Raw genomic sequence first — 24,257 nt, forward strand, 5'->3', positions numbered from 1 at the left:
TTACAGTGGCAGCAATACAAGGTTATAACATTTACAGAAAATACAGAAATGCCAATGGTGGAGGTGTTGCTGATTATATTCAGAACCACATTCCTGTAAGTATTAGAGAGGATCTCATGTCAAATACTGTTGAAGTAATATGGCTACAGGTTCATCTGCCTCACCTTAAGCCCATTCTGATGGGAAGCTGCTATAGACCACCAAGTGCTAACAGTCAGTATCTGGATAACGTGGGAAATGCTTGATAATGTATGTGATATCAATAGAGAGATATATTTTCTGGGTTATTGACTGACTTTCATCAAGCAGCCCACTCAAGAAAAAACGTCAAACTGTTACCAATGCCTGCAACCTGGTTCAGGTTATCAGTCAACCTACCAGGGTAGTTACAAACAGTACAGGAATGAAATCATCAACATGTATTGATCACATCTTTACTAATGCTGCAGAAACTTGCTTGAAAGCAGTATCCAGATCCATTGGATGTAGTGATCACAATATAGTAGCCATATCTAGGAAAACCAAAGTTCCCAAGGCTGGGCCTAATAGTGTATAAGAGGTCAAACAATAAGTTTGTTGTGATTCCTATGTTGTTGATATAAATCATTTTTTGGGTCCATGGTGTATTATGAGGAGCAAACAAACTTGACACATTTACGAAATTGCTTATTCCAGTTACTAATAAGGATGCACCAATTAAGAAAATGACTATAAAGACGGTTAAATCCCTGTGGATTGAGGAGGAATTGAAAAATGTTATGGTTGAGAGGGATGAGGCAAAAGGAATGGCAAGTAAGTCTGGCTGAAAAAACGATTGGCAAACGTACTGCAAATTGAGAAATCATGTGACTAAACTGAATAAAAAGAAGAAGAAACTACACTATGAAACAAAGATAAATTACATAAAGAATGATCGTAAAAAGCTTTGGAGCACCTTAAATGACATTTAGGGAAAAAAGGCTAACTCAGCTCCATCATTCATGGAATCAGATGGCTCATTCATCACAAAACCAACTGATATTGCCAACTACTTTAATGATTTTTTTTCATTGGGAAGATTAGCCAACTTAGGCATGACATGCCAGCAACAAGCGCTGACACAACACATCCAAGCATATCTGACCAAATTATGAAAGACAAGCATTGTAGTTTTGAAATCCGTGAAGTCAGTGTGGAAGAGGTGAAAAATGATTGTTGTCTATCAACAATGACAAGCCACTGGGGTCTGACAACTTGGATGGAAAATTACTGAGGAAAATAGCGGACAATATTGCCACTCCTATTTGCCACATATTGAATTTAAGCCTACTAGAGAGCGTGTGCCCTCAGGCTTGGAGGGAAGCAAAGTCATTCCAGTACCTAAGAATAGTAAAGCCCCCTTTACTGGCTCAAACAGCCGACCAATCAGCCTGCTACCAACCCGTAGTAAACTTTTGGAAAAAAGTGTGTTTGACCACATACAATGCTATTTTACAGTAAACAAATAGACAACAAACTTTCAGCATGCTTATAGGGAAGGACATTCAAAAAGCACAGCATTTACACAAATTACTGATGATTGTCTGAGAGAAATGTATGATCAAATATTTGTGGGGGCTGTTTTGTTACACTTCAGTGTGCAGCTTTCGACATTATCGATCATAGTCTAAAAAAACTTGTGTTATGGATTTACACCCCGTGCTATATTGTGGATAAAGAGTTACCTGTCTAACAGAACACAGAAGGTGTTCTTTAATGGAAGCCTTTCCAACATAATCCAGGTAGAATCAGGAATTTCCCAGGGCAGCTTTCGAGGCCCCTTACTTTTTCAATCTTCACTAACGACATGCCACTTGCATGTAAAGCCGGTGGGCCTATGTATATGGATGACGCAACAATATACAGTTGAAGTCGGAAGTTTACATACACCTTAGCCAAATATACTGCTCAAAAAAATAAAGGGAACACTTAAACAACACAATGTAACTCCAAGTCAATCACACTTCTGTGAAATCAAACTGTCCACTTAGGAAGCAACACTGATTGACAATAAATTTCACATGCTGTTGTGCAAATGGAATAGACAACAGGTGGAAATTATAGGCAATTAGCAAGACACCCCCAATAAAGGAGTGGTTCTGCAGGTGGTAACCACAGACCACTTCTCAGTTCCTATGCTTCCTGGCTGATGTTTTGGTCACTTTTGAATGCTGGCGGTGCTTTCACTCTAGTGGTAGCATGAGACGGAGTCTACAACCCACACAAGTGGCTCAGGTAGTGCAGCTCATCCAGGATGGCACATCAATGCGAGCTGTGGCAAGAAGGTTTGCTGTGTCTGTCAGCGTAGTGTCCAGAGCATGGAGGCGCTACCAGGAGACAGGCCAGTACATCAGGAGACATGGAGGAGGCCGTAGGAGGGCAACAACCCAGCAGCAGGACCGTTACCTCCGCCTTTGTGCAAGGAGGAGCAGGAGGAGCACTGCCAGAGACCTGCAAAATGACCTCCAGCAGGCCACAAATGTGCATGTGTCTGCTCAAACGGTCAGAAACAGACTCCATGAGGGTGGTATGAGGGCCCGACGTCCACAGGTGGGGGTTGTGCTTACAGCCCAACACCGTGCAGGATGTTTGGCATTTGCCAGAGAACACCAAGATTGGCAAATTCGCCACTGGCGCCATGTGCTCTTCACAGATGAAAGCAGGTTCACACTGAGCACGTGACAGACGTGACAGAGTCTGGAGACGCAGTGGAGAACGTTCTGCTGCCTGCAACATCCTCCAGCATGACCGGTTTGGCGGTGGGTCAGTCATGGTGTGGGGTGGCATTTCTTTGGGGGGCCGCACAGCCCTCCATGTGCTCGCCAGAGGTAGCCTGACTGCCATGAGGTACCGAGATGAGATCCTCAGACCCCTTGTGAGACCATATGCTGGTGCGGTTGGCCCTGGGTTCCTCCTAATGCAAGACAATGCTAGACCTCATGTGGCTGGAGTGTGTCAGCAGTTCCTGCAAGAGGAAGGCATTGATGCTATGGACTGGCCCGCCCGTTCCCCAGACCTGAATCCAATTGAGCACATCTGGGACATCATGTCTCACTCCATCCACCAACGCCACGTTGCACCACAGACTGTCCAGGAGTTGGCGGATGCTTTAGTCCAGGTCTGGGAGGAGATCCCTCAGGAGACCATCCGTCACCTCATCAGGAGCATGCCCAGGCGTTGTAGGGAGGTCATACAGGCACGTGGAGGCCACACACACTAATGAGCCTCATTTTGACTTGTTTTAAGGACATTACATCAAAGTTGGATCAGCCTGTAGTGTGGTTTTCCACTTTAATTTTGAGTGTGACTCCAAATCCAGACCTCCATGGGTTGATAAATTGGATTTCCATTGATTATTTTTGTGTGATTTTGTTGTCAGCACATTCAACTATGTAAAGAAAAAAGTATTTAATAAGATTATTTCATTCATTCAGATCTAGGATGTGTTATTTTAGTGTTCCCTTTATTTTTTTGAGCAGTGTATATTTAAACTCAGTTTTTCACAATTCCTGACATTTAATCCTAGTAAACATTCCATGTTTTAGGCCAGTTAGGATCACCACTTTATTTTAAGAATGTGAAATGCCAGAATAATAGTAGAGAGAATGATTTATTTCAGCTTTTATTTCTTCATCACATTCCCAGAGGGTCAGAAGTTTACATACACTCAATTAGTATTTGGTAGCATTGCCTTTAAAGTTGTTTAACTTGGGTCAAACGTTTCGGGTAGCCTTCCACAAGCTTCCCACAATAGGTTGGATGAATTTTGGCCCATTCCTCCTAACAGAGCTGGTGTAACTGAGTCAGGTTTGTAGGCCTCCTTACTCGCACACGCTCTTTCAGTTCTGACCACACATTTTCTATGGGATTGAGGTCAGGGCTTTGTGATGGCCACCCAAATACCTTGACTTTGTTGTCCTTAAGCCATTTTGCCACAACTTTGGAAGTATGCTTGGGGTTATTGTCCATTTGGAAGACCCATTTGCGACCAAGCTTTAACTTCCTGACTGATGTCTTGAGCTGTTGCTTCAATATATCCACATCATTTTCCCTCCCTCATGATGCCATCTATTTTGTGAAGTGCACCAGTCCAGCCTGCAGCAAAGCACCCCCACAACAGGATGCTGCCACCCCCGTGCTTCACGGTTGGGATGGTGTTCTTCGGCTTGCAAGCCTCCCCCTTTTTCCTCCAAACATAACGATGGTCATTATGGCCAAGCAGTTCTATTTTTGTTTCATCAGACCAGAGGACATTTCTCATAAAGTAAAATCTTTGTCCCAATGTGCAGTTGCAAACCGTAGTCTGGATTTTTTTATGGCGGTTTTGGAGCAGTGGCTTCTTCCTTGCTCAGCGGCCTTTCAGGTTATGTCAATATAGGACTCGTTTTACTGTGGATATAGAAACTTTTGTACCTGTTTCCTCCAGCAGCTTCACAAGGTCCTTTGCTGTTGTTCTGGCATTGATTTGCACTTTTCGCACAAAAGTAGTTAATCTCTAGGAGACAGAACGCATCTCCTTCCTGAGCGGTATGACCGCTGCGTGGTCCTATGGCGTTTATACTTGCGTACTATTGTTTGTACAGATGAACGTGGTACCTTCAGGCATTTGGAAATTGCTCCCAAGGATGAACCAGACTTGTGGAGGTCTACAATTTTTTTTCTGAGGTGTTGGCTGATTTATTTAGATTTTTCACCCATGATGTCAAGCAAAGAGGCACTGAGTTTGAAGGTAGGCCTTGAAATACATCCACAGGTACACCTCCAATCGACTCAAATTATGTCAATTAGCCTATCAGAATCTTCTAAAGCCATGACATTATTTTCTGGAATTTTCCAAGCTGTTTAAAGGCACAGTCAACTTAGTGTGTGTAAACTTCTGGCCCACTGGAATTGTGATATAGTGAATTATAAGTGAAATAATCTGTCTGTTATCAATTGTTGGAAAATTTACTTGTGTCATGCACAAAGTAGATGTCGTAACCGACTTGCCAAAACTATAGTTTGTTAACAAGAAATTTGTGGAGTGGTTGAAAAACAAGTTTTATTGACTCCAACCTAAGTGTATGTAAACTTCCGACTTCAACTGTATATGTCAGCTACTACAGCGACAGAAATGTCTGCAACACTTAACCTTGCTGAGGAACATAACTTAACTAATGAACATTGTATGGAGATGCCAATGCCTAACACAAACACTGGCAGACATTATAATAACTTTTTCAGTGAGATAGCCTGACTAACTCCCTCTAATCTGAGTAGTAAAAGTCTTAGTAGTAAAACTTTTTTCTAATCTGAGTAGTAAAGGTTTTTGAATATACAGTATGACCAGTTAAAATCCAACTTTTATTCAAAGACAAGTAAAACACAAGAACCAAAATGTCTGCTACCTTCCCTAGTCATTAGGTGCTTATTACAATGTTTTCACGATGTGTAGGTTGATTTCATGTTTTTTTATAATTTCTGAAACTCTACTGCCATGGATTTTATCTCAATTCAAAAACCTGGTATAAAAAGGCTGTTTCATTTCTAATAGGAGCGTTCATGTGTGATCATTAGTGGCTTTACTCTGTTTGTAAAGGCAACTTTAGTCAGCTGTTAAGTGTGGTGGAAACTATTGATCCAGAGCTGACATTTCCCCTGTTTACTCTGATTCCCCATTAAATACACTCATTATACTGCATTATCATGTGGGTACATTCACTATTAAATAAACTAGGGGTTTATTTATGCGAAACGTCCTGACAGTTTGGGTATGTGACAGATGATTCTAAGATAGATAAAGAGCAAAACAGAGCTTATTGCACCAATATTCACAATTCATTTTATTATTCACAATTCATTTTATACAGATCTGCATGTCCCCTTCTATAACATGGGATGTGAGAGGATAACATGTGGTCTTTGACCTCAATCTGGAGTCAAAGGTAAACTCCCCCTTCTGAATACAAACACTTTCTTTGTTTCTGCCCTGCTTTTTTATATCTCTTAAAAATACTCTTTCATTGAAATCATTAAAACAACATCTGGATTGAGTATTGCTTTGAGAAACAGAGAAATCACTTTAGAAATCACCAGTCTAAACATTTTACTTTGGCCAAAATGTTCTCACAGTGAATAGGCTACAGCATTTAACAAGGCTGCATATAATTTGTTTTGTCTGGCTGTACATGTGTATGGGTTCAGAGTCGCCATAATCATTAACGCCTGTCTGTCAGTACCCACTGGGCACAGACGTCAATTCAACGTCTATTCTGCGTTGGTTCAACGTAATTTTATTGAAATTACGTGGAAACAACGTTTCGCTACACTCGCAATAACATCTGCTAACCATGTGTATGTGACAAATAAAATGTGATTTTGATTTGACTCAACCAGTTTGTGCCCAGTGGGTATTAGTTAAATATACATAGTCATCATACCCTGGTTGTCACATGCTTTCACCCTGTGAGCAGAGGTTATACCCTGGTTATGTTACCCTGATCCATATTACACTCAAGTCAGGCTATGACAAACATTCCCCACGTCAAGTATCAAGTTGCAAAACAATAGTTTAACTCTAACCCAGAGACCTGACATGGTCTCTCATCCAGCATTCCACTTCATCTTTCATTAGTACCATAAAGCACACCTCAATTAAGTTTCTGACATAATCAACTCACACACAAAAATCGTTAAAAATACTAAAATGGTGCTGTAATTACAGTAGTCCGTATTCCAACATGAATCAAGCAATTATTAATCAATCAATCATTCGTCCATTAATTTAACCTTTTCCAGAGGAGGGAGCCTTTGGTTGTGACTTCTTAGCCTTGACCAAGAGTCTCTGTTTCTCCTGTAATTTCTCCTCCAGACACTGGATAAGGACTGGGTCAACTTTGGGGTCCACCTTATTGGCGAACCAGCTGCCGTAGTTCATGAGCCAGTTCAGCTCCCCAGCCCCATAGATACACACACTGCGGACATGTTTCCCTGTGCATGTTGGGTAAAGCGGTCCCTCCAGGTAACTCCACTTCACCAGCCTGGTCTTGCTCAATAGGTCTGTGACGTCGGCCTGGACCCGGGGCACCTCGCCCGGCACGCCCGGCACCCGTGTGAGAGTGGCCCAGAAGTGTTCGTCTGGGGAGTAGGTGTCGTTCGACCACACCAGGAAATCCCTGGCCAGTGTAGACGTGTTCACATACGCTACAAACTCCCGCGAGAGCACGAAGTAGGCACTGCCGATGAACATCTGGATGCCGTGCGGGGGAGGCTCCTTGGCCTTGTCGGTTTTCACTGGCATCTGGATGTACTCGAAAGCGGTGTCCTGCAGCTTGTGGTGGAAGGAGAAACGCTGCTTCTTGTATTTGCTTGGACGACTCGTCTCCATCATATTACCCCCCTGGAGCTTCTTCAGGTCGGCCACCAGCTCTATGTTGGAGCGCAACGGAAAGTCCTGACCGCACAGGTTGATGACATACCTCCACTTGACCTCTGACCCCATGAGGTCAGACAGGCAGTTAAGGTCGGCTTTGAGGCGGCTAATGCTGGCGTACATCACTGTCTCCAGCTTAGAGGCGATAAAGACGTTGGGCAGACAGCGGGCCAGACCCTCCATGGCCTCTTTGAACAGTTCTGATGACTTCAAGTCGTAGTGGATACAGTAGATATTGTTGGGGGTGTAGACGGCCCGGAGAATCTTGTCCACCATGGAGGCAGATTTGTGGACCACCAGGGAGTAAGCCAGTGGGAAGGCCTGCTCCTCCTCGGACACCTGGACGGCCCCATAGCCCCTGGAACGGAGGTAGCGCGGGCAGTTAGAGGTCAGGTTGATCAAGCTCTCATCCTGCTCCCACACCACCTCTTGTTTTCTGATGGCCAGCGACTTCCCCACCTCGGCCGGATCCATGTTGTAGATGGCATTGCAGTCAATGTTGTAGCGGTTGGGAGGCTCGACGTCATCGTAGCCTGCGGTAGTCCCATACTGTTCAATAGTAACACTGTTTTTAACTGTGACCTTTAGGCAGAGCAGTAGCAAGGCACAGATCACCAGAAGCGATGATAAAGAAGAAATAAAATGCTTCTTCCGCAGTCTGCTTGGAAAAACACATCTAATTTTCATTCTGTGGTGAGACAAAAGAATAATAGTTAATAAATAACTTACTAGATTGCTATTTATTTGATCTGTTAACACAAATAATCACCTTGCTCTGTAAAGTCAACATGATATCACAGGAAACGTCATCATGTCACATTTTGCGAAAAGTTAGGAATCAACCCATTGACGCTTGCTTAGGTCAATTGGAGCGGCTAACGGGGTTCCTAATAAATACCCCAAATACCAAATACATTGCAGTCAATGGGAAAAGATGAGTGTCACAGAGTTGATGCTTATGTCAACACATGGCAGTAAATGGAAAAATATGAGTATCAAATCAATTTACGTTTATGTCAATACATTGTAGTCAATGGGAAAAGATGAGTTTCACAGGGCTATGACTAGGATTAGGGTTGAGCCACAATGTGGACATGAAATGAGAGTTAGGGTCAGAGATAAGAAAAAGAAACAGAGCTGTGAACCCATAGAGCACACATTGATGGCTATACTGGAACTGTGAAGCTAATGGCAGTGGTACAGCTCTAGTTCAGTACGCTTTATTCCTTTTTTCTAATAATCACTTAGGCTATTGCACACTATGTGTCCATATAGGTTCAATTAGAGTAGCTATGGTTTCTGTTTTGTCATGTTAGTGTCCAGTTGTAACGAGTGCGCTGAGAGTCGGGAAGCAAGTACAGGGAGTGAGTGTTTTAATAAATAAACAGAACAATAAACGCGAAACATATATGACATATGACAGATATAGGGAAGATAATCAAGGAGGTGATGGAGTCCAGGTGAGAGTCATGAGGCGCTGGTGCGCTGGTGCGCTTCATGATGGTGACAGGTGTGCGGAATAATCAGCAGCCTGATGCCCTAGAGGCCGGAGAAGGAGTATACGTGACAGTACCCCCCCCCCCCCCCCCCCCCCGACGCGCAGCTCCAGCCGCAGGATGCTGACAAAGGGAACGAACCCGGGGATCAGGAGCACCGGTCACAACTGCTGAAGCGCGGGAACCTGCCATGCCGGCTGAGGTAATCTGCCTTTTTGGACGCCGATTATGGCAGATTACATTGCAATCAATGAGAAAACTGTGTGGCATGCTGACCACCTGTTACGCGAGTGCAGCGTCAAAAGGATGTTGTGGCTGCAAGGAGCCAAGGTAAGTTGCTAGCTAACATTAAACTTACCTTATAAAAAAACAATCAATCTTCACATAATCACTAGTTAACTACACATGGTTGATGATATTACAAGGTTAAATAGCTTGTCCTGCGTTGAATATAATCAATGTGGTGCCTCTTATTTTATCATCATATCACAGCCTACTTCAACTTCGCCAAACGGGTGATGATTTAACAAAAGCACATTCGCAAAAAAAAACACAACCTTTGCACAAATGTATCTAACCATAAACATCAATGCCTTTCTTAAAATCAATACACAGAAGTATATTTTTTTGAACCTGCATATTTAGTTAAAAGAAATTCATGTTACAAGGCATTATTAACTAGGGAAATTGTGTCACGTCTCTTGTGTTCATTGCACGCAGAGTCAGGGTATATGCAACAGTTTGGGCCGCCTGGCTCGTTGCGAATTTTAAATAATTATGACATAACATTGAAGGTTGTGCAATGTAACAGCAATATTTAGACTTAGAGTACGGAATGTTCCGTATTTCACTGAAAGAATAAACGTTTTGTTTTCTAAATGATAGTTTCCGGATTTGACCATATTAACCCCTAGCCAACAGCCAATGGCATCGCACGGCACAAAATACAAAACCAACTAAAATACCACAATTCAATTTTCTCAAACAATCAACTGTTTTACACCATTTTAAAGACAAGACTCTCGTTAATCTAACCACATTGTCCGATTTCAAAAAGGCTTTACAGCGAAAGCAAAACATTAGATTATGTCAGGAGAGTACCCTGCCAAAAATAATCACACAGCCATTTTCAAAGCAAGCATATATGTCACAAAAACCAAAACCACAGCTAAATGCAGCACTAACCTTTGATGATCTTCATCAGATGACACTCCTAGGACATTATGCTATACAATACATAAATGTTTTGTTCAATCAAGTTCATATTTATATCAAAAACCAGCTTTCTACATTAGCATGTGATGTTCAGAACTAGCATACCCACCGCAAACTTCTGGTGAATTTACTAAATTACTCATGATTAACGTTCACAAAAAAACATAACAATTATTTTAAGAATTATAGATACAGAACTCCTTTATGCAATCGCGGTGTCAGATTTTAAAATAGCTTTTCGGTGAACGCACATTTTGCAATATTCTGAGTACATAGCCTGGCCATCATGGCTAGCTAATTTGACACCCACCAAGTTTGGCCCTCTGTTCTAGACTTGGGGACTGTGAAGAGACCTCTTGTGGCATGTCTTGTGGGGTATGCATGGTTGTCTGAGCTGTGTGCCAGTAGTTTAGACAGACAGCTCGGTGCATTCAACATGTCAATACTTCTCATAAATAGAAGTAGTGATGAAGTCAATCTCTCCTCCACTTTCAGCCAGGAGAGATTGACATGCATATTATTAATATTTGCTCACTGTGTACATCCAAGGGCCAGCCGTGCTGCCCTGTTCTGAGCCAATTCCAATTTTCCTAAATCCTTTTTTGTGGCACCTGACTACACGACTGAACAGTAGTCAAGGTGCGCCAAAACTAGGGCCTGTAGGTCCTGCGTTGTTGATAGTGTTGTTAAGAAGGCAGAACATCGCTTTATTATAGACACTCTTCTCCCAATCTTAGCTACTATTGCATCAAAATGTTTTGATCATGACAGTTTACAATCTAGGGTTACTCCAAGCAGTTTAGTCATCTCAACTTGCTCAATTTCCACATGATTTATTACAAGATTTAGTTGAGGTTTAGGGTTTAGTGAGTGTTTTGTTCCAAACACAATGCTTTTAGTTTTAGAAATATTTAGGGCTAACTGTAACGCGTGTCGTGTGTGGAGGACCAAGACGCAACAGGGAAGTGTATACTCATCTTCTCTTTTTAATATATAAGAAGGAGTATACGATTAACAGAAACGACACTAACAGTTCTGTCAGGTGACAAGCACAAAACAGAATACAACTACCCACAATCCAAACACACCCCTAATTATAGGACCTTCAATCACAGGCAACGATAGACAGCTGCCTCCAACTGAAGGCCCTAACACCAATTAACTAAACATAGAAATACAAATGACTAGACAGAACATAGAAATCAACTAACATCGAACAATCACCAAAACCCTGGACTAATAAATCAAATACCCCTCTCTACATGGACACATACACATAACCACCCTGAACCACATAAAACAAATACCCCTACCACGTCCTGACCAAACTAAACACTAACAAATAACACCTTTACAGGTCAGAACGTGGCACTAACTTATTCCTTGCCACCCACTCTGTTTCGTGTTGATTGTTTCTTTTATTTATTAAAACACTCACTCCCTGAACTTGCTTCCCGACTCTCAGAGCACTCGTTACAGAAAGGTCTACACCTGTTGTATTCGGCACATGTGAAAAATACTATTTGATTTGATTTAGCTTTTTTTATATTTGGTATTTTTATACATATTCTGTATTTCCACTGAAGATAGCAATAATTAATCAACACACTGAGAAATGCTCAATCTGAAGCCATTCAGCTATGGGTTTCACAGCCCTATATTAATGTTAGTTACATCAGCTTAAAAGGGTTTCTTTACAACCTATGGGGTAGAAGATGTTGGGAATAGTGGTATAGGAGAGTCTGAAATGAATGAAATACCCTAACACCATGCCCAAACCGGACGAGCACGTGCGTCCGTGTGCGCCACCGAGCGCAAATTGATTTTGTCACCCCACACCAAACACGATCACGAAACGTAGGTTGAAATATCAAAACAAACTCTGAACCAATTATATTAATTTGGGGAAAGGTCGAAAAGCAATAAACAGGTATGGCAATTTAGCTAGCTAGCTTGCTGTTGCTAGCTAATTTGTCCTGCGATATAAGCGTTGAGTTGTTATTTTACCTGAAATGCTCAAGGTTCTCTACTCTGACAATTAATCCACACATAAAACGGTCAACCGAATCATTTCTAGTCATCTCTCCTCCTTCCAGGCTTTTTCTTCTTTCACTTTATATGGCGATTGGCATCTAACTTTCATAATAAGGTGTATTACCACAACCGACCGACCGACCTCAGATCATCTTTCAATCACCCACGTGGGTATAACCAATGAGGAGATGGCACGTGGGTATATGCTTCTAAAAGCCAATGAGGAGATGGGAGAGGCAGGACTTGCATCGCGTTCGGCGTCACAAATAGAAGCAACTTCTATTTTAGCCCTTGGCAATGCAGACGCTCGTTGGCACGTGCGAGCAGTGTGGCTGCAATGATTGAATAACATGTATGTGTACATTTTTTTTGCAACGCTCGCGTCGTGGTCAGCATGTAACCCTAAGCTAGGTTCAATGTCAGCAGCAATTTCCAGTGAGAAATGCACAGTCTGAAGCCATTCGGCTATGGTTTCACAGCCCTATAACAATGACACAATATATATCACCTTAAAAAAGAGGTAATTTACAATCTCTGAGGTATAACATGTTGGGTAAAATGGGATAGGAGTGTCTGACATAACATCTAACTTGAGTGCAGCCTTCGCCAATGAGATCCAAGAGGGGCCTAGCTTCATCCTTCATGATTAGGAAAAGCTGTGATTCTAGGCCAAGGGGGGGGCTAAGTACATCCCGTGGGCCGTATCCAGCCCACCGGGCACTTCAATCCAGCCAGCGAGACACAAAAAAAAAATAATAATCATAATTTTAAAAAATGTACCCCTTTTTTCTCCCCAATTTCGTGGTATCCAATTGATAGTTACAGTCTTGTCCCATCGCTGCAACTCCCCATACGGACTCGGGAGAGGCGGAGGTCCAGAGCCATGCGTCCTCCGAAACACAACCCAGCTAAGCCGCACTGCTTCTTGACACAATGACCGCTTAACCCAGAAGCCAGCCACACCAATGTGTCGGAGGAAACACCGTACACCTGGCGCCCGTGTCAGCGTGCATGCCCCGGCCTACCACAGGAGTCGCTAGAGCATGATGGGACAAGGAAATCTTGGTTTGCCAAACCCTCGACTAACCTGGACGCGTGGCCAATTGTGTGTCGCCTCATGGGTCTCCCAGTCACGGCCAGCTGTGACACAGCCTGGGATCAAACCCGAGTCTATAGTGACACCTCAAGCACTGCGATGCAGTAGTAGAACGCTGCGCCACTCGGGAGGCCCCCGCAAATTGATTTTAACAAACAATTGGTCCCCCCAAAAATGCGTCCCTCCGTTGAATTTCATAAAGTTTGCCCACCCCTGTTCTAGTCCATAGAAAATCCTACATCCATCTCATTAGATCAGAACAGGATGATCAACAGTGATTCATATTACTGGTTTGCATTCTAAAAAAAGGATGCTGCAAGGATGCTGCATTTTTTGTCTAACCATATGATGTGAATCATTGTCAGGTTATTAGAAGTATAAGCTTCAGTAACAACAGAACACCATGGTTGTAATAACACTTTAAACAGGTCATTTGTAAATGTGTAGAATGTGTTTGTTTTGGGTCCACACTGGTAATTTAACTTGTGTAAATTAGACAGTCACAGAGGATGTTCTTCTGAATAACTGGTCAGAGCATAGTACTTTCCATTCAGCTTCAGGCAACTTTGATGTAAGGCTTGATCACACCTGTAGTGACTACTTCTATCTGTCACACCCATTGTTGCTTATCCATTGTTCACTAGATATATCAATGTAATTACACCCAACACAATGTTGAAAAACAGAACGCTTCCCACCACTAGATCACATAACTAGATGTGAGCTGGACGTGATCCCACGCTGCCACCAATGTAGCGGAAGAAAGTGAAAGCTACAACAGGGACTCTAACTAGGGCTCATACGTGGCAAAGTGAGCTCTAACAGCCGTTGCCATGAAAGCCTAGTAGGCCTCTGGGCAGAGACAGTAGGCCTACAATGCTGGCATATGCCTTGTTACAATAGCCTAAGTATATAACATGATTGACTTGACTGTAATAATCATCATGAAACGGCCTTTGAAGTGCCATAAGTGTAAACCAACATAATTCATTATTTTACATTATCCAATTTAACAGAATTGATATGGATTAATTTATCATAGTCCAGACTCGTTGCAAATATAATGCAGTTGCACCCTGGGAATTATTTTTTTTTGCAGGTCTTCTGTTTCCCACATTTATTGATTAATTAATTAATTACCCAATCAAATACCTTCATGAATACCACTAAAAAAACTGACAAATACAGCTTTATACTCCAATCTGGCAACCCTCAAAAAATCTGACAAAGCAACAGTATCCCAAAGTATTAAGCAAAAACAAGCATAGAAAACAGAATTGGCGTTTAAAAAACAACAACAATGTAAGGCTACTATTATATTTTAAGTATTTTGGTGACAACCTGGTTTATTAACATTATTGGGTTGTTCGTTTTTTTATTTAAATATATGTGGGACTCAAAAAAGGCAGTGTATAACACCATTGCCCAAAATGCATTGCTCAAATAACTTTCAAAAGATGGTTCCAAAGTTTGGTCCCCAAATTGTTTTTCCCTATGTATGAAGTCACACAAACATGTGTGTGATTTCAAACTAATTAAGCCACATAAAAACACACGAAATCTGTTGAAATACTTTGTGTACATATTTGCACGAATTGAGTGTGAGATTGTGTTGCCCTTGAGGATAAGTACAGTTTATTGAATTTAGTTGAATTACTAGCAATAAACACGATTCCAACCACAGTTTTTATGCCGGTAAAATCATACTGTATAAAAAAAAAATTCAGCGCAGCTGTAATGGAAACAGGACATTTCGGTACAATTTTATAAATGCCGAAAATATGTTCGTTTGACATGGTGGGATATTTTTGCGTCGGTAAAATTAATTATGCGAGAAATTGCAATGGAAATGCCTTTATGCACAAATATGTATATAATAACCATCATATTGAAGTACACATGCAGGGGCGGAAATCCCGTGGGGGACGGGGGGGACACGACCCCCCCATCCTGGGAAAAATATGATTTGTCCCCCCCAATATATCACTGAAACATAACTATGTAATTTTAATAATATTAACCTGTCTGGGCTAGGGGGCAGTATTGAGAATTTTGGAAAAATATGTTCCCATTTTTAACTGCCTCCTACACCAACTCAGAAGCTAGAATATGCATATTATTGTTCAGGTTTGGATAGAAAACACTCTGAATTTTCTAAAACTGTTTGAATGGTGTCTGTGAGTATAACAGAACTCCTATGGCAGGCAAAAACCTGACAAGGTTTCAAGCAGGAAGTACCCTGTCTGACAAGGAGTCGTGCGTCTTGCATCTTTTTATTGAAAAGTAAGGATCTTAGCTGTAACGTGACAATTCCCAGGGCTCCAATAGGCTCTCAGAGCCCGCGAAATAACTGAAGGTTTACGAGGGAGCCTCAGGTTGAAACATATTATCGCCTTTTGTAAGTGGATGCTCCGAGGACCTTTGAATGATGCGCGTGCATGAGTCGCTTCTGAGGAGAAATTTTATTCGGCTGTTTAGGCTCAATGCATACTCCCGGTCGGAATATTATCACTTCTCTACGACATAAATGGCATAAAAATTGGTTTTAAACAGCGGTTGACATGCTTCGAAGTACGGTAATGGAATATTTAGACATTTTTGACACGCCAATGCGCCATGCGCGAAACCGGGAAGAAGCATTCTAGAACTCACGAACAAAACGTCGCTGTTTGGATATAACGATGGATTATTTGGGACCAAACCAACATTTGTTATTGAAGCAGAAGTCCTGGCAGTGTATTCTGATGAAGAACAAGCAAGGTAAGAACATTTTTCTTATAGGAAATGTGATTTTGGTGGATGCTGACCTGGGTGGGTATCTAAATAGCTAGCCCTGTAATGCCGGGCTATGTACTTAGATTATTGCAAAATGTGCTTCATCCGAAAAGCTATTTTAAAATCGGACATATCGAGTGCATAGAGGAGTAATGTATCTATAATTCTTAAAATAATTGTTATGCTTTTTGTGAACGTTTATCGTGAGTAATTTAGCAAACTGTTAGTAAATTCAACGGAAGTTTGCCGGGGGTTATGCGTTTTCTGAACGTCACATGCTAATGCAAAAAGCTGTTTTTTGATATAAATATGAACTTGATTGAACAGACATGCATGTATTGTATAACACAATGTCCTAGGTGTGTCATCTGATGAAGATCATCAAAGGTTAGTGCTGCATTTAGCTGTGGTTTGGGTTTATGTGACATGATATGCTAGCTTGAAAAATGGCTGTCTGATTTTTTCTGGCTGGGCACTCTGCTGACATAATCTAATGTTTTGCTTTCGTTGTAAAGCCTTTTTGAAATCGGACAGTGGGGTTAGATTAACGAGATTCTTGTCTTTAAATAGCTGTAAAATAGTCATATGTTTGAGAAATTGAAGTAATAGTATTTCTAACGATTCAAAAATCGCGCCACTGGAATATCAGTAGCTGTTACGTAGGTGGGACGAAATCGTCCCACATACCCCAGACAGGTTAATAATACGCAATGAAAGCAATTGTGCTGATTATAGACACTTAATAGCGCATTTTTAAGTTTCAAAAGATTGCAACCCCCCCACCCTTTGCCTCACAATGGTTTGATCCACTGCCAGTTCCTTAGCTTGCTACGTAACTGATGTGAGGTTAATCCAGTCAATCGCGCACACACACTAGCTGAATATGCAGAGCTAGCGCGCAAATATTAACTATTAAGCTAGCTAGTACCTATTCCATTTATGTGGCGTCGTCAAAAATGGAATCAGCATGCAGATGATGTAAGTTAGTGCTTCAAAGTCTCTGTGATAAGGTTAGCGATAAACTGAAATCCAAACTGAACAGAACTACACTCTCTTCTACCATTGTCTTAAATATATTTAATGGTCTCGTTGCAAAAGCTAAATTGTCGCAAGTGAACTTTTATTTATTTATTTATTTTATTTCACCTTTATTTAACCCGGGTAGCAAAGATTATAGCAAACACCACTGAAACTGAATTGGTGCTCGCTAGCTTTGCAAATTCAGCTATTGTTGGAAGCCAGCCAATATGAAACAAACTATTAAAATTACAAAAGGTTGCAGCATATGTTGTGTAAATGGTGAACTCATACAGCTGTCAACTCTTGTCATTTTAATCCGTTTCACATTTGCTAGCTACCTTTTAGATCGAAGCCCAAATAGAATGATTGAAGATGATAGAAGCCCATCTCCTACTGTAAATAACCTACACACTGTGTGTGTAGCCAGCCAGCCAGGTAGAAAAATGGCAGAAAAATAAAAGACGGACATCTGAGTATTTTTCAATACACCAAAACGCATAGTAAGAACCCTAGTAGCCTAATATCTCAAAGACTAGTTGATAAAATGTTCATAAGAAAGAAATGAAATTCTAATGGAAATGTTTCACAATGATGTCATTAGGCAGAGCAGGCAACAGATGGCACACAGACAGCAGAGTTGGGGACAGATATGCAGGGACAGACTGGCAGAGACAGGGAGTCTCAGGTAAGTTTGTTGAGTCTTTGTTTGGCAACATTATGAAAGGTTCTCCATTTTTTGGACTTGTAAAATAGGAACATAATTGGAAAATGCCATGGATACCCCCACTCTCAACTTAAACTGGAGACTGAACTAAGATTTGTTAAAGGCAATGGTATTGCTGTTGTGATTAGTTGTGTAGTTTTGGGTACCGGTAGTTAGGAGTACTGCAAACACCTTATTTCTTTGGTTCCTCAATATACATTTACCATATTACAATGTAGGCTATGTGTTACAGCACTACTTTTGGTGTCCCCGTCAGGAATTGCTCTTGAGAAAATGTCATGTAATTGTCCCCTCCAAAGTTGATATCAGATTTTCGCCATGATATGGGGTGTGGTCCTCCAGTAGGACTCAGGAAACCATACCGTTTATTAGGCTACAGATTAAATAAATTATGGTTTACTTCACAAGGTGGTGAAAGTACAAGTGATGAGCTTGGTGCTGCTATTCCGGTGGCATGATGATCGATGCATGACTGCCGTTTGACAAATAAAAATATTATCCAATGTCATCATATCATCACAACCTACGTGCACTTTATCTGCGAGCTGTTGGCTAGAGCGCATGTGCCAAGACCGGAATCGGCAGTCACATTTGTTATCGGAACAGTTTCTATGACAAAATATGTATGACTTTACTCGCATAAAAACCGTGGACGGAAACGTGATTTGTGCTCACCATGTAATACTCTGGTAAAAGCTATAAACTAATTTCACAGTGAATTACAAGATTTCACGTGTTTAACTACATTTCTCTTTGCACCAGCATAATTTACTTACATTACTTGTTGGATTGAGAAAAAATCATTATTTCTCTTCAACCATCTTAGACCAAGGTCAATCGAAAAGTATGTGTCCTTTGCTCTTGCTGCTGCTACAATCCCACTCAGATCTGTAAACTTGTCATCAATTTCCCCAAAGTCTTATTCCATCGTCAGACTGCTGTTCGGTAACCCCTGATACCACACCAATGTGTTGCTGTTGTCAAGGATGAAGTTAATTGCAGAGCTCGGTCTGTCTTCGGTTAATGTCCCATCACGTTGAAATGATGCGCTGTGCTATTTTTCTCTCCTTACACACAGACTCTGACAGAGCACGCGGAGTGAAGTTTCATTTTCACGGAAGCGAGAGAGAGAGAGAGAGAGAGAGAGAGAGAGAGAGAGAGAGAGAGAGATGGGTAGGTAGGTAGGTAGGTAGGTAGGTAGGTAGGTAGGTAGGTAGGACGGAAGTAGGGGAGGTGTGGCTAGGTTAGGTTAGGTTAGGTTAGGCTGGGAAGGTGCATGACTATTACAATTACATTATGCAATGCGTAGTAAATTGCTGTGGTTCTTTCATAGTAAAATCAGTTATGCATGGGATTAATGGTAACCTAACCAGGCAAAACTCTGGACTTTATATGATATGACGTGATTCATCTGTTGTGAAACTGTTTAGTATGGGCTATGATGAGAGCAACGTTTTTCTAATCAGGTTACGTGATTTCTTTAAAACTCCTGGAAAAACTCATGGCCTTGGGGAGAATGAAAACCTTGTCAAACTGCAGCAACCTTTTACTTGTTCATATGAATTATAATTTAAAGAAGGACACAGAGAAAGCAATATGACTGGACAATAAAACTCACAGGTCTGCGCTTGCTTTATGCAGATTTACGTCGTGTAGTCCTGCCCTATGCTGCTGCAGACCTAACAAAACATTTACTCAGTCTGTGCTATTGTGTTTATTGATTAATTGCAGTTAATCATTTTGATAGAAAATGTCTAGGTAGCTTAGTCCGGCCAAGTTTGAATATGAACCAAATGTGATATAATTCACATTTTCTCACATACAAATGGGCTATAGGCTAAATATACAATATTTCCGCTTAATTTACACTGGCCAGAAGGACAGGGCGCATAGTAGTCTAGATCAGTGTGTCAACTCCGGTCCTCCAGGACCACCAATAGGCGCGCCTGATTCTACTTGGCAGGTAATCATAAACCCCTTGATAAGTTTAATCAGGCGTTTTTGTCTTTGGCTAAATTTAGGCAGCTATATTTATGTAAGAGTTTTTGCATGTCTGTCGGGAGTGATTTGTTATCACGCTTGCTAAATAAATACCGGAGGAAAATGGAGAGCTCGACTTGCATGTTGTGCCCGGCCAGCACAACAGGCAAAGAGCCTGCAGCAGCACTCCGATGTGAAGGACATATACATTGTGCGTGAGTTGACAAATCTATATAAATAAAATAGCACTTGTTTTATGGTGATTGAAAAATGCTCTGGCAAATGCCGCTTCGCGAAACGTTTTCTGGCGGCAATGCTCTGACATGACACAGAATTGATGAGTGAGACATGGACTGTTTTTAGTGTCTTACACCATTTAAGCTATAAACGCCATTCAAGCTTAAGTACTTTACACCACTGCTGAAGCTGTGGCTTCCACCATTTTATTCATTTTAAACAATGTAACTTTTGATGCAAATTAGCTATTTTGACAATGTTCCCAAAATAACTTAATGCTGTGTAGTACTTAATGCTGATTGGTTTTTGGTTCTGCACACTATAGTGGCTGTCTGGTTAGAACACTATGTTGAGACCTGTCATGCCAAATAGTGTTCGCCAGCCAAATAGTGTGTTGTCGTCATCATATCAGAGAGCACACAATGTTTCAATTTGTCACTCTTTGCTTAAAAGGTCAGTACCCTGTCTTGCCCTGCCAGAATTTTTAGACTGTGGCACCGTAGTTGAAGCTCATCAAAGTTGTTTCACCATGGCACATGATCGGTTCACCATGGCACATGATCGGTTCACCATGGCACATGATCGGTTCACCATGGCACATGATCGGTAAGTGTCCCAATTCAAATTTTGCCCTGATAAGTTGTTCTGTAATGGTTTCTTTATTTAACCACAGCAGAGTTCAATATTATTGTGTGTGTCAGTCGGTATCCTTACAAATATGAAAATCTGCGTACTGTATGACACAGGTACGGGTAAAAATAAAGTCATCTTCTCTCTAACACTTTAAATGTTAGGGGTGGACCTCATCGAACCCTTCACAAAATCCAGGAATGGCAACAGCTGGTGTCTGACGGCGACCGATCACTTTACCAAGTGGGTGGAGGCAATACCCATTAAGGTCAGTAAAGGAAGTGTACGTGCTTAACTCTAAATTCCCTTTTGTAACCCATTTTAAAAGAGAGCTTGGAACCAAAAATAGATTTTCGTTTTGTATGATACCCATCAAGGACGAGACTAGCGAGGCCACCTCCAAGGCCATGGTGAACATCTTCAGCACCTACCCCCCAGGAGGTATCCCGTCCACCAGAAGCAGTGAGTTCGGATTAGACTGATTCTCTGCTCTGAGTCGGTGGGGGACCAGCTTGAGGTAGGCTATACCTTCCAAAAGTGTTGAAAAGTACATATCTCCCATTTATAACACTGCACTAATCCATCACATTTTGTCACAGTAACGTGTAACCTGTGTGTTTGGTTGTTTACGTCTGTCTCCTACCCTGTTCTCTTTAACTCTGCTCCTGTTCTGCATGAGCTAGGGGTTCTGCCCAACACCAGCCGTGGATCCAACTGCCTAGTGAAATAAATGTTAAGTAAAACATATATAAAGAAACCGATGTCCACCATTACCAACCACCCTACAACTTTGCATTACATCAGCTACTGTTGTCATTATCTGCTAAGGAAGTTTTTTTTGCTCTGTCATACCTGGCACATAATGTGAGATACAGACTTAACTAAAAACACTAGCACTGCAAACACTCAGAACAAAGTGAGCAGCAGTGTCTGGACTTTGCCGTCTCCCTCTTCAAGTCCCTCTTCTGAGACTGGCTGCCTGTTGAGAACAAGTGACAGGCAGAACATCCCACCCATACAGCAACCACCTCCTCTATATTCCAAACACCATAATTCAGTATTTTAGTCTGATTGCTATGTGAGTGTACCAAATCGGTGAAAATTAATGACACAACTGTACCAAAAACTATCAAAGTGTATGTATTAAAATCTTAAATATTGTCAGGTTGGTTTTCACAGCTGTTTCACAAGGTGTTCGTTGTTGTAAATTGTAAGGTATCCTTTGATGGTATTTATTTGTTCCACATTATTCATTGTTGTATCCTAGGATCTACAATAGATACATATATATTCAACCTCAAGGGTTTACTAATGAGTTATGCGTGATAGAAAACAATGATCATTATGGAGGACTACATGACAGCCAGACAAGCCAGTGTATCAATGGATTGGAAATTAGCTGACTTAGAGATCTGTAAGGTAAGTAACTTTCATGTGTCAAGCAGATTACACGTTTTCTTTGCCATTTCCGAAACGTAGTAATGTTTAAGACATGGATTTTATGTTGCAATGTTAACAAGGTACCCAAAAGCAGTTTGAATTAATGTTATCATTTTATTAACTAAACAAAACTTGTTTAAACAGGGAAATTGTCACGGAAATCAGCCTTGTTTGTATGGCGATGATGAAAATAACGTCATTTAGGCTGTAATAATCTCAAATTCTAATCATTAGGTCATCACACCGTTGATTTAGCAACGGACGCCAATAGTTTATTGAATCCAATTGTGGCGTAGAGGGGGATAATATTTGGCATGACAGGCCCATTACTGTCTCAAAGGGAAATATCACCATTTTCATATTCATCATCTCCAGCACCACCCCAAAATCAATATATGTGAAATCGTGCGATTCTATGATTTGAAGTAAAAAAGATTGGTGTGCATCGTGTGATTTTGACCAATTGTGAGTAGGCATTGCCTACTGATTGGTTGATGATGTCATTGGAAACACATATTTTTCTATCTGCTTTACTACAAAACATAGAAACGTGCTATTTTCACATATGTTGTTGATGTTGGGCTGGTGCTGGAAATAATGAATATGAAGTTGCATTTTTTAGAAATGTCCCTTTAATTGTTACAACCACACGGACATAGTTGCTTCCATTGAACGGTTTTATATAGGTGTGTTTTTGTCAATGGATGTACACCACTTCAGTTAGGAACAGCATGTAAAAATCCGTCAACAACATAACTATTTTCTTCTTCTCTTGCCAAGGCAAATGCACTAACTGAAGGTGGGGGGAGACGGTGTCCTGCAGCGCATCCAAGCGCCCTGATTGGTTGGATGAACAGAGGTGTGATTGACAGGGCTGCGGGCTAATTAGGTTGAGAAGGACAGCCTTTTTTTACACTTACAGCATATTGTCTTTGGCATCATTATTAAAGTGAAGACTGTTATTTTATCAAATCAATTCTCTGTAATTATTATTACATGATTAAACTAATGATGTAAATGTAATTAACTAGGAAGTCAGGGCACCAAGGAAAATCTTCAGATTACAAAGTTATAATTTTCCTAATATATCTCTTCAGATATTTTAATATCTGATCAATTAGTCTTCTAATTAATGAATTATTCTTCACCTCACGTTAGTCTCATTCCAAACGTCGTAAAATGTTGGTTATCTGCACAAACCCAGCCTTTACTAAGAATCATCCATACATCAATTGTCTTAATCATTTATTTACTAACTAAATAATCACAGAAATGCATAAACAAACAATACAGTAGATATGGTTACAAGGAAATGATAGGGGAGGTTCCCTAGTGGGCTAAGCCGATATGACGGCTTGGTGGACAAAGGGAAGTGAGTGTGGACTGAGAAGTGCGGGAAAGACAAACAGAGTCACTACACAGTTAATAATTATATTAATTGAAATGCTAATCCTTTGCACATGAACGCTCACTCATCTGGGAATAATTGCAATCAATATAGATTTACGCCAAGTCTGTCGTTGTGATCTCTGTTGGAATCGTCCGTCTTTCTGTTGGAAAGTTCATCCGAGCGTCTCTCTGCTTCCCTGAAGTCTTTTGTGGTGAGAATGTACACTTCAGAGTACCATTCAGAAATATGCTTATAGAATAGATGTTTCGGCGGTTGTCGGTCTTCTCATCCCAGGTTGACATAATTTCTAGCTGCAGACAGATTTGCTCTTATTCTGTCAGGATCGATTGTCTCAGAGTTGAACCATTTCCCGCCGTCTAGCCAATGCTCCACGTGGTATGGTTAGGAATTCAACAACCATTACAACCTTAGCTTATACTGAGGTTTTTGTGGTCTGAACTCAACCTGTGCCCCCTCGGTGTCCATCGAGATACGCTTGGTCTGAAGAGGATTTCTTCAGGAGGGGGTTTTATTCGTAACAGTAGAAAAGGGCGGTTCCATGATGCCAGATCATATCTGTGCTCAGGGGGGCGGGCCAAAGACTTAGTTAAACTTTAAAGGGAATACAATTCTCTCACATTAACGGTTTAACAACACATTACACCATTTCACAAATAGTTTCATCTTTACTCATTCATTTTATACAACAATTAGACGCAAACCTCATAACGGAGGCACCTGTATAAACAGAGGTCTGGTAATGTGGCTGTATTGTCTTTCATGGGGTCACA

General features: G+C 41.2%; 1 protein-coding gene and 1 long non-coding RNA gene across 2 annotated transcripts; one reads left to right on the forward strand and one right to left on the reverse strand.

The window, feature by feature from the left end:
• Positions 1-5,813: 5,813 nt before the first annotated feature.
• On the reverse strand, positions 5,814-18,933 carry LOC115149331 (beta-1,3-galactosyl-O-glycosyl-glycoprotein beta-1,6-N-acetylglucosaminyltransferase 4). The gene is made up of 2 exons (XM_029692110.1): positions 18,566-18,933; positions 5,814-8,117 (listed from the first exon to the last, which is right to left on the reverse strand). Exon 2 carries the CDS (start codon positions 8,114-8,116, stop codon positions 6,782-6,784), a length of 1,335 nt encoding a protein of 444 aa, XP_029547970.1. The 5' UTR covers position 8,117; positions 18,566-18,933; the 3' UTR covers positions 5,814-6,781.
• Positions 18,934-19,052: 119 nt separating this feature from the next.
• LOC115149332 (uncharacterized) lies at positions 19,053-23,048 on the forward strand. Its single transcript, XR_003866848.1, has 4 exons — positions 19,053-19,980; positions 20,460-20,612; positions 20,801-20,904; positions 21,014-23,048. It is a non-coding gene; the product is annotated as an uncharacterized LOC115149332 (long non-coding RNA).
• The last annotated feature ends 1,209 nt before the right edge of the window (positions 23,049-24,257 follow it).

This window comes from Salmo trutta, chromosome 15 (genome assembly GCF_901001165.1).
Source record: "Salmo trutta chromosome 15, fSalTru1.1, whole genome shotgun sequence".
NCBI lineage: Eukaryota > Metazoa > Chordata > Actinopteri > Salmoniformes > Salmonidae > Salmo > Salmo trutta.